This window comes from Dipodomys ordii, unplaced genomic scaffold (assembly GCF_000151885.1).
Source record: "Dipodomys ordii isolate 6190 unplaced genomic scaffold, Dord_2.0 Scaffold206, whole genome shotgun sequence".
In the NCBI taxonomy this organism is placed as follows: domain Eukaryota; kingdom Metazoa; phylum Chordata; class Mammalia; order Rodentia; family Heteromyidae; genus Dipodomys; species Dipodomys ordii.
In genome coordinates, this window is record NW_012267422.1 from 671,128 (window position 1) to 686,955 (window position 15,828).

General features: G+C 38.6%; 1 protein-coding gene across 1 annotated transcript in view; it reads right to left on the reverse strand.

The window, feature by feature from the left end:
• The window catches only part of Lrrc16a (leucine rich repeat containing 16A), a 287,161-nt gene that overhangs the window by 133,331 nt on the left and 138,002 nt on the right, over positions 1-15,828 (reverse strand). Inside the window, exons 6-9 of the mRNA XM_013035187.1 lie at positions 11,416-11,513; positions 11,000-11,070; positions 10,676-10,749; positions 179-254 (exon numbers count right to left, since the gene is read on the reverse strand). Coding sequence (XP_012890641.1) covers positions 179-254; positions 10,676-10,749; positions 11,000-11,070; positions 11,416-11,513 — 319 coding nt within the window. The remainder of the gene's footprint in view (positions 1-178; positions 255-10,675; positions 10,750-10,999; positions 11,071-11,415; positions 11,514-15,828) is intronic.

Sequence of the window (15,828 nt, forward strand, 5' to 3'; positions counted from 1 at the left end):
CTCACATTACAAACTTTGCAAAATGTTATGCTAATCACTTACAGGAAGATATGTTCTCAAAAATGTATGCAGCTAGCTCACCAATATGGGAGAAAAGCAAAAACCTTTTTTTTAATTTTATAATCTTCAGGTTTTTGAAATTCAGCAAGCAACAGTCACTGGTACTTCAGTTACTTACCAATTTTAGATCCTTAGAGGACAGCTTTGTGAACCACTGATTGTATTCCAGAGCAGCAATGATAGGTATTAGGTCTCTAGAAGTAGAAATAACAAAAATATATACTCATCACTCATCCAGAATAGCTACACTGGAATTGTGTTTTTGACCCATGAAATCCAGCTATAACAACATGCTAAGTCCCCATTATTCAAAAGCATAACATCCAGCTCAAACTATTTTGGTCACTAGACATCAATTAAGTTCTCTAAGACAGGTCTTCAATATGCTGTAAGCTAAATTCCCCAAATTTGAAATAAAAAGTCTGTATGGGATCTGATTCCTTGTTCTAAAAGAAATCATACACATAATTCTATACTAACCAGACGATGATTTTCTTACCTCTACTTCCTGAGTAATTGGGAATACAATTGGACCACTATGCAAGTCTTGTGAAACCAGACACTTAATTCTAACTGTAGAAATAAATCTCTTTCATCAATTCTGTAACCATCAAGTATCTCTCATTCTTTGAGAGAGAGTTTATGCTGTGATCAAAGATGGTGTCTAACCTGAGAACTGAGCCAGTGACATCAGCTGGATTCTCATTGCTTAACAGGCATCCTAGGACTATTTGGTAATTTTTATAGTTTTCAGCAGTGATCACAGAACAAGTGTAATTCTGTCTAATAGAGTCACCGAGAGAGGGTAGTTAAAACCAAGTATTTACACTCACAAACTGTTATGTTAAACTGAAACTTCTTTATACAACTACTTTTGCAGTACTTGCTGGTATAGAACTCACTAAATTGTACAGGCTAGTTTCAAAGTCTATTTTTTTTAGGGTGGAAGTCAGGAGAAAAACAAAAACAAAAACAGAATTCTATTCCTGGAGCCATGCCCTCAGCACTTTCTGCTGTATTTTAAGACAAGATTTTGTTGTTATGTTGGAGCTGACCTGGGCCATGATTCTCTTATTTACACCTTCCACAGAGCAGAATGACAGCTGCACAACACCATACTCAGTTTGTTATTAGTTGAGTTGAGGTCTCGCAAATTTATTAGGGAACAACACAGATATCCTTCAGTAATAACACACAGTGTTCCAAGTAAGGTTCAAAAAGGCCATGCTCAGCTTCTGACTAGCTTGGTCTCTTGCGAAGTTCACCCATGGAACCCAGCCGCTATGCTGCAAGGAAGTCCCGGCCACATGGAAGGACCACATCTAAATTTCCCAACAGAGCAGCAGCAATCATTAGACATGTGAATAGAAAAGGCTTCACAAGACTTGCATGGTGGCCCATTCCTATATTCCCAATTACTCAGGAAGTAGAGCTGTAAGAAAATCATTGTTTGATGTATAAGAACAAACTATATCAAAAAGGGGCTGGAGGCATGGCTCAAATGGTAGAGCACTTGTCTGGAAGTGGGGAGCCCTAAATTTAATTCACAGCACTCTGGAAAGTGGTGTGTGTAGGGAAGAGAGTCTTCCCCTTTAACTTACAACTATTTTTGTTGTGGGCCATTAAGTTTGAAGGGTTTATCATCCACACCAGAACACAAGCTATCTATAAATAAGGCTTCTCAGCTATACCAAGGATGGACTCCAGGACATGAAGCCATAAAAAGCTCTTCAGCAGAAAAATATTTCAGAAAGCTAATTTCTGTAATGCTGATAGAATGTACCAGAAGAAGATAAGTCTTCACAAAACAAGAGATAAGGCAAACTAGAAAATTCTTCACAAAGTGACTTATGTAGGTAATCTATCCCAATAAAGATATTCATATGCTCATGATTAAACTATAAAGGAACATATATGCAATGATTTTTCTCGTGATAGGGAAGTAGTAACAGGATTTTTTTAAATCAATATAAAGGAACATATAAACAATTGTGTTAGCGAGGGAGGTGGGGAAAGGAGGCAATGCACTTGGCTATTTCTTGACATAATGGTTGAATTTACAATCATTTGGATCCTGGTACAATCTGTACATTTTTCTCTAAGGAGACAAGCACAAGAATGACTTTAAGCAGCATTGTTCATGATAAACAATAAGCAAATCAACATGTCTGATCAACTGTAGAATGGATAGATTGTGCAATGTTCATACATTAGGATCCAAAAGAAAAACAAAAGTGAATACATGATAGCTTTGCTATCTAATGTCTTAGTTATGCTTAACCCCTCTCAACGTGGCTGGAACATGCAGAGAATGAGAAGCTTTACGCCTGAGCTGACCAGGTGCTCAGAAAGAACCTAGCAAACACTTACATAAAAGTCAAAGTCTGAGGTGAGGGACTCAGCTTGAGCCACCACGATGGCTACAACAAACCCAGTGACCAAAGATCAAGGAAACTCAGTCTTGCATATGGCACAGAGTATCATGGAGCCAGAAAGGATCAAAACCCCACGAAGTTCCTAATTACACAGAAGTTATCTGACAGTCCATAACTAAATTCAGTTTTAAGAGTTTCCCATCCTAGGAACATAGACATAATGAGCATTAATTGGGTCTTATTACTGTGTTGAACCGTCCTCCCTTCAAAGAACTGGCTGGATTTCCCTGTTGGATTCTGTCTGTTAGGACTGAGCCTTTCTTGTGTTTTACTGCTGTGACTAGCTTACTTAGGTAAAAAGATTTCCAAACAGCAGGTGTTATCACATGAAATGATTTTTCTCGTGGCAGGATTTTGTTTTTAATCAACAGTTATTGACATTTATTGTGCCTACAATTATGTTTTGTCTTGATTTCCTGAAAGACTCATTTTATGTTTGGGTTTGGGTTTTGTTTTTTTGGTTTTGGTTTTTTTTTTTTTTAATTTGGGGATTAAAAAAAAATCTCAGGTATCCCAAGATGAACTCAAATTCATAATTCTCCAGCTCTGCCTACTGACTGCTGGGATTATAGGCATGTAACACCGTGTCTGGCTCCGAAGAGACTATTAATTCTGATGAGACAGTAGATCTTAAAAGGGAAGATAACATTAAGAAGTTTCACCCTCCCAAGAGTCTTAGCAGCATAGCATTTTTCAGCATACTTCCAGAAGTTGCTTGCTAGAAATGTGGCTCAAGTGGTAGAGTACCTACCCAGCTCAAAAACCTAAATTCAAACCCCAGTAAGTATTGCCACCAAGGAGAGAGAGAGAGAGAGAGAGAGAAATCTTTTGAAGACTCCAAACCTAGAGAAAAAAAAAGGTCCAATATTAGTTTCTTTCATAGCCACTTGACCTAACTAATTATTAGTTGGAGGCTGTAACAAAAGTTGGGATTTTTATAAGCTACTCCTTCCTTAAAACTCAAAAGAGAGAGAGAGAGAGAGAGAGAGAATTGCTAGCAAAGCAGCTCAAGTGACAGATTACCTGACTAGAAAGTGAGAGGTCCTGAGTTCAAACCCCAGGACCACAAAAAAAATTAAAAAATAATCAAGATGTTCTCACATCTCTCCAAAAGAGAAAATTATCATTAAACTGACAAAAGCAAAATAGAAAAAGTAATGAACTCACCTCATAATTGTTTAAATGTGAGTGGCTAAGTTTATATATGGAAATCTAAAAAATTTTGGAGATAAACATTTTGTTACTTTCTGGTGTTATTTGCTCTAGTTAAGAAAACTCATCATCTTTTATATAGCTATTCATTTAAAAAAGAGGGTAAGCCTTTTTAGGACATGAAAATAACAAGCACTTACTTGAACATTTTTTAGGTACTAACATGAAATATTATACATCTATTAATCCATATAGTCTTCACTGAGATCCCAGGACAGAGATATGATTAACTCTCTTTGACAGAAGATTCCCAAGGTACAGAGAAGTTAATGATCTAAGCATGATCACTAAGTACAATCACCCAGCCAGCATGACTCATAAGGTCATTGTCTTCAAGTCTGTGCTACCATTTCACTAATGACTAACCTATTTCCATATTATCAAAAGTCTTCAACCTGCTGTACTATACTGTACTGTGCTATACTATACTGTCCTGAAGAGCTGAGGACAACATATCTGACATCTGTAGATTTTTCAAACTAAAGAACTGAAACTTCTCTTATCATACATGTGTGTGAATATATATGAATTTGTGTGTGTGTATGTGTGTGTGTGTTTCTGTGTCTGTGTGGCTATATCAGTGCTGAGCTGAGTACCATCAGTGCTGACTACCATCGCTGAGCTTTTTTGCTCATGGCTAGTATTCTACCACATGAGCCACAGATTCACTTCCTGCTTTTTTGTGGGTTAACTGAGGTTAGAGTTTGATGGTCTGTCTTTCCCAGGCTAGTTTCAACCCACATTCCTTAAATCTCAGCCTCATGAGTAGGCAGGAAAACAGGCCTAACCCACTGGCATCCAGCCTCTAATAATAATTAACCAATTCTTTGGTTTCCAACTTTACAGTTAATACTGATACATATTCTGAAGTAACTACACATTCTCAAGTAATTATTGTGCTCACATTACTCTAAACATCAACAATACACTAGTAAGCTGGGCAGTGGTGTGGGTATGCCTAGTCTCAGCTGCTCTAGTAACAAGGACTAGAGGATGGCTTGAGCCCTGGAGTTCTAGCCAGCCAAGGTAACACAGTGACACTACTATCTTTTAATTTTTTCTAAAAAAGCTTTGCAAACAAAGTAATATTTGAGGATTACAATGCAAAAACAAAGTTGGCAGGAGATATAAAATCTAGCTCTCTAGACAAATTCTTCTTCTTCTACATTACAAATAATCTACTGAATCGGCAGTTCCAATCTCATCTTTCTGGGGATTCACAGGAACTTCACTTTCCAGTTACTATTTGGGGGCCAAATTTCCCTCCTTGTTCCCACTCCTCTAGCTGCAATCTCTGAAATTTTGAAAACGCTGCAACTTTTAGACAGTGTGGAATACACCAGAAAAGCGTTAAGAAAAAAAAGAATAATGGACAGATTTGAAGGGTGTCTAGCAAACTCCACAATATACAATGTGGGACAAGCACAAGTTGAACAATAGATCAATACATAGCATTGTGATTATTTCTAATATACCAGCATACTACAGGAGAGATGACCTCCCCCCACACACACAACATATCTTACATACAAAGTCTCAAAGGAAGTGTTTCATGTAAGAATACAGTCATGCTGGTCTTTATGCTCTGCGCATAAACACAATGGTACACTCACGCCTATGGAAGATGCCTAGCATCTTTACTTGATTACCCTTCCCTGGATAATTGAGAGTTCCTGCCATTATATGTATTTTGGAAATGGGAATTGAAAAGCTTTAAAAAAGCTAAAAATGTCATGATTTAGTTAATTTCCAGGAATCCATATCCTGCATATATTAACTTGCCGGTTGGACCACTTATCAACTGTGACAAGGACATGACTACATGAAATCTTTAAAAGATCACTCTTGGAAATATCTAAAGAACAGTTTGTGCTGTTCTGGGGCTTAAACTCGGGACATGGGCACTGTCCTGGAGCTCTCTCACTCAAGGCTAGTGGCTCTACCACTTTAGCCACAGCTCCACTTCTGGCTTTTTAGGTCATTAATTGGACATAATAGTTTCACAGACTCTATGCCCAGGCTGGCTTTGAAATGATGTCCCAGATCTCAGCCTCTGAGTAGCTAGGGTTACAGCATGAGCTACTGGCACCCAGACAAAAGATAATTTTGATCATTTGTACCAAGGATCAAAGTTCTATAGACTCCCCATCATGCATGATTAGCTATAAACCATACATGTGTGCCACTGCACTGATTATGTTAGACTTGGTAGAAAATATACACAAATAAAATGGATGAGAAAAAACTTAAGTCCCAATCCCCAATGTATCATCTTATTTGCCCTACATAGTTCATCTATGGAAGACCTATATACTATTCATACATTTAGAGAAATTTAGAAATAGAAACAGAAGCCAATGCTAGTCATATCAGACCAAACATCATCTTCTCTCTCCCTTGGCTCCTCTTCCTCCTCCTTCTCCTCCTTCTCCTTCCCTCTCCTTTTCCCCTCCCCTTCTGTGCTAGTACTAGGGTTTGAACATAGCACCTGGGAGCTGTCCCTTAGCTTGTTTGTCGAAGGCCACGTGAGCCACAGGTCCACTTCCAACTTTTTGGTGGTTAACTAATAAGAGTCTGATAGACTTTCTTGTCTGGCCTAGTTTTGAAAAGTTGTCCTCAGCTCTCAGCCTCCTGAATAGCTAGGATTAGCAATCTCTTCCTTTTTAAATGAAGCAGGAATAAAGTTACAGAGCTCAGATTCAAAAATAATTACACCAGTACCTACAGGACAACCTTGCTAAACATAATCCACCCTCAGAAATCTTTCCTGGTTGTATCCCATTTAAGAATGTCACCTTGATGAGTTAGAAATATGACAACACAAAAGCCTGAGTCTGCTGGCAGAGCTCTCATGAGCCAAGTGGAAACTCAGTGATGCGTGTCGAGTCTTTGGAGGATTGATGAGATTAGCTCCTCTTAAAAATCTTCCAGGAACAAGAGAGATCAATGCATTTAAAGCTGTATATTCTGTTTTCTTCAGCATCATTACCTCTGCCCTCATCATTCCTTGTCACTCCACATTATACTGTGATTACATCTTTTAACATGTCAGCTCACAGACCTTCAAGGTATCTCATGAGAAATATATAAAAACCTCTTTTAAATCTATGCCTCTTGTTGGCCCACGGATACATAAACCAGAACAAATTGTGAAAATATACTTAAGTAAAGCTTTGGGCCCTATAAATAATATGTGAATGGACATTTTGGCAAGTAGCTGCTAATAACTAACAGGATGGATGCAGTCTGGTCAAAGTCACCATACTTGGATGCTTATTCAACAAAACCAGGCTGTCTGGCCCTATATTCACTACTGACTGGTGAATAGATAGATGGAAGGCAGGCCCCTGAATTAGAGTAAAGACCAGCAAATTATAGCTCATAGGACTTATTTGTGTAAATACAGTTTTATTGCTACCTTTATTTATAATATTGTCTAGGGTTGCTTTCAAGTTGCTATGGTGGAATTAATACAGATGTTCCTCAAGGGGTACTTCCTAAGAAGTCCATTGCCACTTGAAAATACTGTAAGTCAATTTTACCTACCTAATCTGCCAAACATCAGACCTTAGCAGTACAATACACTATAGGATTATTTGATGTTTCCCCTCATTGACAAGGAGTTATGATGCATTGCTCAGTGTAGGGGGTCAAGGGTGTAGCTCAATGGTAAAACATGTGCTTAGTATATACAGGATGCTGGGTTCAATCTCCAGTAACACAGAGGAAAGCAAGCAAACCACAGAGCATCTCACCCCACATACTGCTAACCTAAGAGAAGATCAAAAACCAAACTTTAAACAAGGTTCCTACTGAATATTTTCAGACCACTATAACGTCAAAACATCCTTAAATCAAACTATCCTTAAGAAAGTAACTTATTTTTGTCTGTCCCATTAGCTCAGTGATTATAGAGAAACACAGTTTCTTCAACCATGAAATCAGTGAATTCACTTACAGGAAAACACAGGAAAGTTTTGACAAAGCTTCTTGATTTTAGATAGTATGCTATATATTTAGTATATTTAGTGGCTTCTTTAGTTACCATTTACTGATTAATAACCAAATGAAGCTCAATGAATTAGCAGGAAAAACTTAGCACTGATGGTATATATTACCTCTTAACAAAATAGAATCATAATGGGTACAACAAGCAAACTAAATGTAAAAGACACTTAAAACTGACCTGCAGTGCCTTTACTCCTATAGATCAGATGTTATCCAAGTACAGTCCATGCCCTCCTAGGGGAACCTGAGATCCACTCAAGAGGTTCCCAAGTTCAAAACGGTTTACACAGTACCAGAACAAATCTGTCCTCTTTGCTACATTGCCATTGGCATAGATGATATAAATGCAATGCCAGGGAAAACAGCTAAGCCCAAACCAAGACAGACACCAAACTGTGGTGGTATACTTCATGGCCACATGCTCACTTTGTTTCCAAACAAATGTCAGTGTCCTTCTGGAACAGCATTGATGGCACAGTGCAGACTATTCATTTTATGAAATCTAGTATATGAAGTCTGTATAACAAATTGAGGACATACACACACAAAATGCTTTCCAGATATCAAAGTGATTACTGACTATTCAATAGAAAGTTTTACAAGCTAGTTAAAGCCACAACAGGGTATGTTGTGAAATAAAAGACAAAATATGGTTGTTCAGATCAGAGATTGGCACACAGTCTCTCCAAAGCAAAACAAGTCATGCTGAAGAAATCACTTGATAGGGACATTTTTGCAAGCAATAAAATTACATCTTTAAAGCAAATGTTTGGGTTTGAGAAAACTTCTTTTTGCAACAAATAACATCTGTGTTAGCATGTAATGTTTTCCTATTCCTTAATTTTAAAAGAAAAAGAAAAAGGCCATCTGTAAACTAGTTATTTAGGAGACTGAGATCTAGGATCATGTTTTGAACCCAGCTCAGGCAAATAAATCCATGAAACTTTTATCTCCAATTAACCAGCAAAAAGCCAGAATTGGAGGTGTGACGCAAGTAGTAGTACACTAGTCTTGAGTGAAAAAGCTAAGGGAGAGCCCCAGTAATAGTGGGGGGCAGGGGGTGCAGGTGGAGGAAGGAACCACCATACCAATAACAAGTAAAACCTGATGCCGTGGCATGAACTCAAGTCCGTCTACATGCTGGACAAGTATGTTACTAATAAGCTACATCTCTAGCCCCTTAGAGATGTTTTTTTTCTTTTTCTTTTTTTTTTTTCTGCTTATGTGGTACTGAGGAATCGAACCCAGGGCCTCATGCATACAAGGCAAGTGCTCTACCACTGAGCCACCTTCCCAGCACCCCTTTGTGATGTTTTTAAAGCCACAAATAAGTATTTCCAATTTGAGTTTTAGTTTCTAATATGTTAACTAATACCAGATATTGACCTATTTAACAATAGAGAATCATTCTGAAGAACGTAAAGGATCCTGGAAGCAAAACTACTAAGACCTGACACAGGAGGCCCAGATGCTCTTATCTTATTTCATAGGCAATTTGTTTTATTGGAAAATATTTACAAAGCAAAATATTTCCCTTTTTCTTTTTCAGTTCAGGTCTTTATGAGCTACCCAGGAAACATCTTGTCTAAATGTGACAGCAAGAAATTCCCTCTCATAAAAAAAAAAAGGAGAATAACTCTAAGCATGATAAAGTTGCCTGCACCCAGAAAAGGGGCAAATCCAACCTTGAGTATCTGATTTGAAGCTCATCAGCCACAACCCAACAAAGGACAACTTGCTTCACCATCCACCATGGACCCAGGCTGGAAGGAGAAGAGGTGAGCCACTCCGTGCTTCCTTTCCTCATCCAATTCAGCTGGCTAGAGTTCTCCCGGGACCCCACGCCACTTGGCACTTCCAATCAGGTAGGTGTAAAAACTCACTTCAAATGACATTTTTCAGGGTAAAATTCTGGTGGTGGCAAGAACTACCAGCAGTACCAATTCTCTGTGATATCTCAGTTGTCCAAATAGCTTATGTAAGATTCAGCTGTAGTCTTTGATTTCTCTTAATTCTAACCAACCAGAAGAGTTATTGAGATGCAATGCATCACACCGGGGGTCTGGTGTGTCCCCCTAAAACAAGTAGCAACATATAAAAAGGTGGTAAGATAGAGGTAGGTAGAATGGACATTTTGGAAGGGGTAGCAGCAACACTTGACTTTGTTTGAGAGCCAGTAAATTTGATTGTCTTGCTCACAGAAGGTAAATTCAAAGGCAAGGTTTCTATGGGACTTGAATAATACAAGTCGGAAGGCTTAAAACTATTCAAGTCAAGATCATAAAAACTAAAAACAAACAAACAAAACTCTCTAAAGTAACTAGTGCCAGGTTTCATGGTTTTATTTTCGATAACACAATGGATTTCCTGGCAAATTGATTTTCACCAATGTATGCATAAATACCCAAGCAATCTCCAATTCATAAAGCAACTGTGCACTAAAAGTCATGTTAGACTGTCAACCTAAAATTTTATTGTAAAAATAATGTTATACATGGTGATTAGGTAAGCTATCACTAGTTTACATAGAAAAATTAAGTGGCATTGTGGCTCAAGTGGTAGAGCACTAGCCTTAAGAACAAAAAGTGGACATCTCTCTTGAACTTGAGTTCAAGTCCCAGTACTGGCACCAAAAAAAAAAAAGAGAGAGGTTAAGTAGATTTTACAAGCTGGTATTAGAACCTAAGAATAATACTACTTCCATGGTAAATCTCAACATTTCCTGAATAAGAACTCTGATTTGGGGCATATTTATGCACCTCCACAAGCCATCTGTGGTGCTAAACATATTTGAAATGATTACTTGAAAGGCAAACCTAGAGATTTGGAAATTCTCCTGATTCCTCTGTTACAAAGCCTCTCTGGAGACCATGCATATCCCTCAGTGCCCACACAGACCTGCACCTCTGAAAACAGACTTGAGAGTAGAAAAAAAGCAAAGAAAATAAGAAGTGGCTTACCTGTGATCAAGATGACTGAAATCCTGCAAATTCAATTCCCTGGTGTCTTGTGTTAGATAAATCGTATCCACATCCTGTGTGAAATAGAAGTCATCAATGTCACTAATCCATGTATGTGATCAGGAAAATAAGACAAATGCAGACAATCAGACAATTACGGAGGCAGATTTCTTATGCAATCTAAGGAAGGATGGTTTTAACAAAAAAATGTAAAATGGGTAGGGAGGAAGAGGGAGAGTGGAAAGGAGTGGGGCAGAGAGAGAAAGAAAGCAAACATGAAAATATTCTCCAGGTATGTACACATATGTACACGGGTCCACTCACCCATTGTACTTCTTCCTTGTATGAGAATCCAAGCCAGTCACAAACACAGGCATACATCTGAGAAAATCCACCTGAAGTACAAAACAGAAATGCTGTGATGTTGACAGGTCTTCACCAAAATTATTTTAAATAAAAACCTCTAAGGGTTAAATCTGACCAATGTTGACAATGCTGAGTATCCTTTCCTTTGGAAAAACAGCAAAGATTCTTCCCCCTTTTTCTACGGTAAGCACATAGCAGGATGCAATACAGCTTAAATATAGGATGTTCGTCCACCAATCTAAAGACTGTGTGGTACTAATTACACCTTAAAACTAACTGTACCTTCACAGTAGCAAACCAGGAATAGACTTAACTTCCTGGCAGGTGGACATCCATCCAGCCGCTTATATTTTGGTTTTAAAATGCATGCTCACCACAGGGGCCCTGCTCTGCCACGGTCTGGCTGTCCCACAGAGCCTGGAGGCTGGCCAGGCGCTCAGATGGCTCCATGGAGACTTTTTTCATGATTCTCCTAAAAGATGAACAAAAACAACAGATTTCAAAAATCAAGTGTATGGAGTAGCACATTGAACTTTATTTCATCATTGACTTTTGTTATTGTTAACAAAGATGGGATTCACTTCAATTTTAGCAAACATAATTCCATTATGTGAGCACTAAATCTGATACTGAACCTCTATATGTAAATACTAAAATATATAATACTAAACCTCTGTATTTAATTTCCTTATTGTTACTACTAAAGGTCTTTAAAAAAACTCATCTTGACATTGCTTAGTTGTTTCATAATGTAAGACTTTGATAGAAAATGGTATTGTCTACTTAGTGAATTATGTTTATGATATAATATTATGTTAAGATATATATCTTCCAGAATTCAAGTACAGAATAGTAAGAGTGCCCTGTATAAATGTCCATCAAAAATGTGATCATTTTTATATTCAAATGATGGTTGTTTTTAGTGTCTTTTCTCCTAGGCTACAATTCTTCTAGAGCTGAAGCTCAATCCATCTTCCCCCAACTTCTATCCTCCTCCTCCTCAGAAGCTAACAAAGCCCCTGCTAACACATTCAGAGCAGTGATCTAAAACACAGCCTACCATTCCAAAGTGTTATTATTCATAGAACTGACAAAATAGAAGACTTCATCCCCTAGGGTAATTGGGAAAGAGAAAGAAGGCAATGCCTGTAAGGTTACTAGCACAATCTGTGGTGCAGGGTAAATTCTCAATAAAATGTTAGCTGGCACTGTTGCAGTTATTGCTCACTATTCACTTTATTAATAACTGGTCAATTCATTAACACAGTCAAAAAACTTGCCAAATAGATATAGTGCATTGAGACCTATTTCTAACCACAAGGCAGACAACAATAAATAAAATAGTTTGTTGACAAACTAGAAATCTACTGAGAAGCAGACAAATAAAAAATACAGGAAGAAAGATGCCAATATAGGGAAGTGTGGGCAAGAAAGTAGCACTGTATTCTCCAGTAAGGGGACAGGAGAGGGCAAGGAGGTTGAAAATGTTCTTCAGTACATAATACAATAACTTTTATTTGGAATGCTTGAGTCTAGAAGCATTCAGGCAATGCTCTAAAAGATTGAGATACTGGAGTATCTGAGATGTTCCATTTAGATATCTGTGCTAAGAGGGACAGGAGACAAAGACAAAATCAGAGCAGAGGGAAAATGAGTGAGTCAGGAGCCAAAAAAGTCCTTTGTAGTTGGGTGCCAGTGGCTCATGTCTGTAATCCTAACTACTGAGGAGGCAGAGGAGGATCAAAGTTCAAAGCCAGCCTGGGCAGGAAAGTCTGTGGGCCTCTATCTCTAATTAGCTAGCAAAAAGTATAGGTATAGCTCATTTGATAGAGTGCCAACCTTGAACCAAAAAGCCAAACAAGAGTGCAAAGGTATAAAGCCATGAGTTCAAGCCTCCTTACCAAAAAAAAAAAAAAAAGAAAAAGGAAAAAAGTCCTACATTAGAAATGAGAAAGCCTGGGCTCACCAGAAATTTGTTGTAGTTGAAACTAGTGAGAACATAGTGGTCGAGAGGGAGAGGGGTATCAGGAGGCTGGGAGGCCAGGGTGAGCCTTGCAGATCTAACTAAAGACTCTGGATTGTGTTATTAGGACAATGGTGAACCATGGAAAAGTATAAATAGAGGTGGATAAGGTGAGTAGGCAGGCAATATACACCAAGACCTGTATGGGAGAAATGGAGACAAAAATGGAAAATAGAGAAATTAGCTGAGAAATCAAGAAAGAACCTCCTGGGACAGTGAAGAGGCCAGCAGAGTGTGAAGTTATGAACTTCCTTTGGGAAGCTGAAAAGCTGTAGTGTTTTCTCCTATAGCCCAAATGTGTGTGGAGAATGAGACAGTTGGGTGGCTATAGGGTGCAGCTTTTCTAGGTGAGTGTGCCAGATAAACAGTGGGAACAGAAGGAATGGACAATAGTGTTAAAAAGGTCTTCCTGAGGTGTGGCCAGGATGATGAAGACAAAAAGAGAAGGTGAGAAAGGGAGAGAGCCAAGGCATCCACAGACTGGAGACTTTGAAAAGGCTAAGAGGGGAGGGTAAAAGGATAAAAGGATATGGTTGGAGAGGGATGACTAAGCTACAGGTGCACCATGGGAAAAACTGTTCCAGGAGATGTCAAGGTCTAGGATGTGGATATGAAGGGCAAAGTAGGATAGAAGTAAAGAGATGATGAGCTATAAGGAAGGGAGCTAGGTCAGTCACCCCAGTCTATGACAGGACTTGAGAGTGGGGTGGCAAATTCTCACCTGAAATACTTGGTGCCAGAGAGTTTGGAGCTTTTTTGGCTTTTGAAATGTTTGCATATATATAATGAACTATATCGAGGATGGGAGGCAAGTCTGAACACAAACATTTTTACAATTGGGCTGGGAAGGTGGCTCAGTGGTAGAGCGCTTGCCTTGCATACCTGAGGCCCTGGGTTGGATTCCTCAGTACCACATAAGCAAAAAGAAAAAAGCCAGAAGTGGCGCTGTGGCTCAAGTAGTAGAGCACTAGCCTTGAGCTAAAGAGCTGAGGGACAGCACCCAGGCCCAGAGTTCAGGCCCCACGACCAGAACCCCCCCAAAAAAAATTTTACACTTGCTTTATTCACACAGCATGAAGGTAGTTTTATGTGGTATATTAATAATATTGTTCTTTTTGCGTGTGTGTGCCAGTCCTGGGGCTTGAATTCAGAGCCCAGGTATTGGTCTCTGAGCTTCTATGTTCAAAACTAATACTCTACCACTTGAGATACAGCTCCACTTTGAGCTTTCTGGTAATTAATTGGGAAAAAAAAAAAAAAAAGAGTCTCACAGACTTTGCTACCTAGGTTGGCTTCAAACCAAGATCCTCAGATCTCAGACTCCTGGTGAGCTCAGATTACAAGTGAAGAGTTACCAGTGCCTGGCCATACTTTTCCATTTATAGTGTCATACCAACTCTAAAAAAGTTTCAGATTTTCAGTCACTTTAGACACGGGATTTTCATATATATACAGCATATTGAACACAGTTTTCTGCTCTCTATCATGCTCTGTCATCTTTAATGTTCTTAAATCACTTTATACAGACTGAGAGGCAAATGATTTCAATTATTTCCCTTTTCTAACTGGATAGAGTCCAGATAAAATGTTCTAGAGTCTGACAAGTTAGCTGGTTTACTTGTTCTACTCTTGCAGAAAATCTCCAACACACATCAAAACATTTAACTACAAACATTCTGCTGGCAGTGGAAATACCCTTCCTTTTATATATTTTATGATTGAGGCTTTAATCAGGAACACTCACTTGATGTCAAATGTCATTAATTCCTTCAAATTGTATGGACATGCAAAAGATCCACAAAGTGCAGCATGTTGTGTCTCTATTCTCCCTAAAAAATCACTCTAACTAAGTATTAGTATTCTCCAAGTCTTAATTTGGGTGTGGCCGAATGGAAGAAGGCACTCACAATTAAAATGGTATTTATTCTAGTTCCATGGTATCATTCTGGTAACTTGATGAAATTATTTTTCTGGCTACATCAAGATAAGTAAGGCTAGACACTACACAAAGAAACAGGAAGGCACTCAGATACAAGCCGGCGCATTTAAACAGCTGAACCAAGTAAGCTTCACACATACCAAGCTGGACTTTTGTCTGACTTTATCTGGCATCACATTTCTTTTCAAAAATTCTTGCTTTGTTTCAGCAGAACCTCAGGGTGTGCTATTTCAATGACACATAAGAGAGACATCTGGTATGCAAAAGTAGGAAGAACACAGGGTAAAAATTCTTTGGCAGGAATCTAGTGAGACAAGTAGGAAAGTGGGTGTGTGGACCCCAAAGGTTCGTGGGCTGGAAGCTTGTTCACCAGTGTGGCAGCAACAAAGCAGTAGAAATGGAATCTAATTCAAGGGAATTAGAGATTGATGCTGGGTTCGTGGATTGAGTTCATCCTTGCAGGACAGGATTGCTATACAGCTGGGCCTGGCACATGCTCAGCCCTTTCTGCATGAGGTTGTCTCCCTTTCTGCTTCTTGACCATGTTTTGGCACTGCAGGGGGACTCTTTCCTTTCTTATTTTACCACTTTTCCTCACAATAACCTCATATGTTTATAGTTCACCTTGGTTTCATGGGAGATTTGCACTATCATTTTATTACATTAGTAACAAAAGCTATAATAAACACTCAAATTTCAAACACTTCTCATCAATGAGAGAATAATCAAGCATGCCAAAAACATAAGAAAAACATGTTACATGGTCACCCACCAATGAAAGAAAGATTCTGACAATATTTAACAAAAATAAAAAAACAAAAAGCA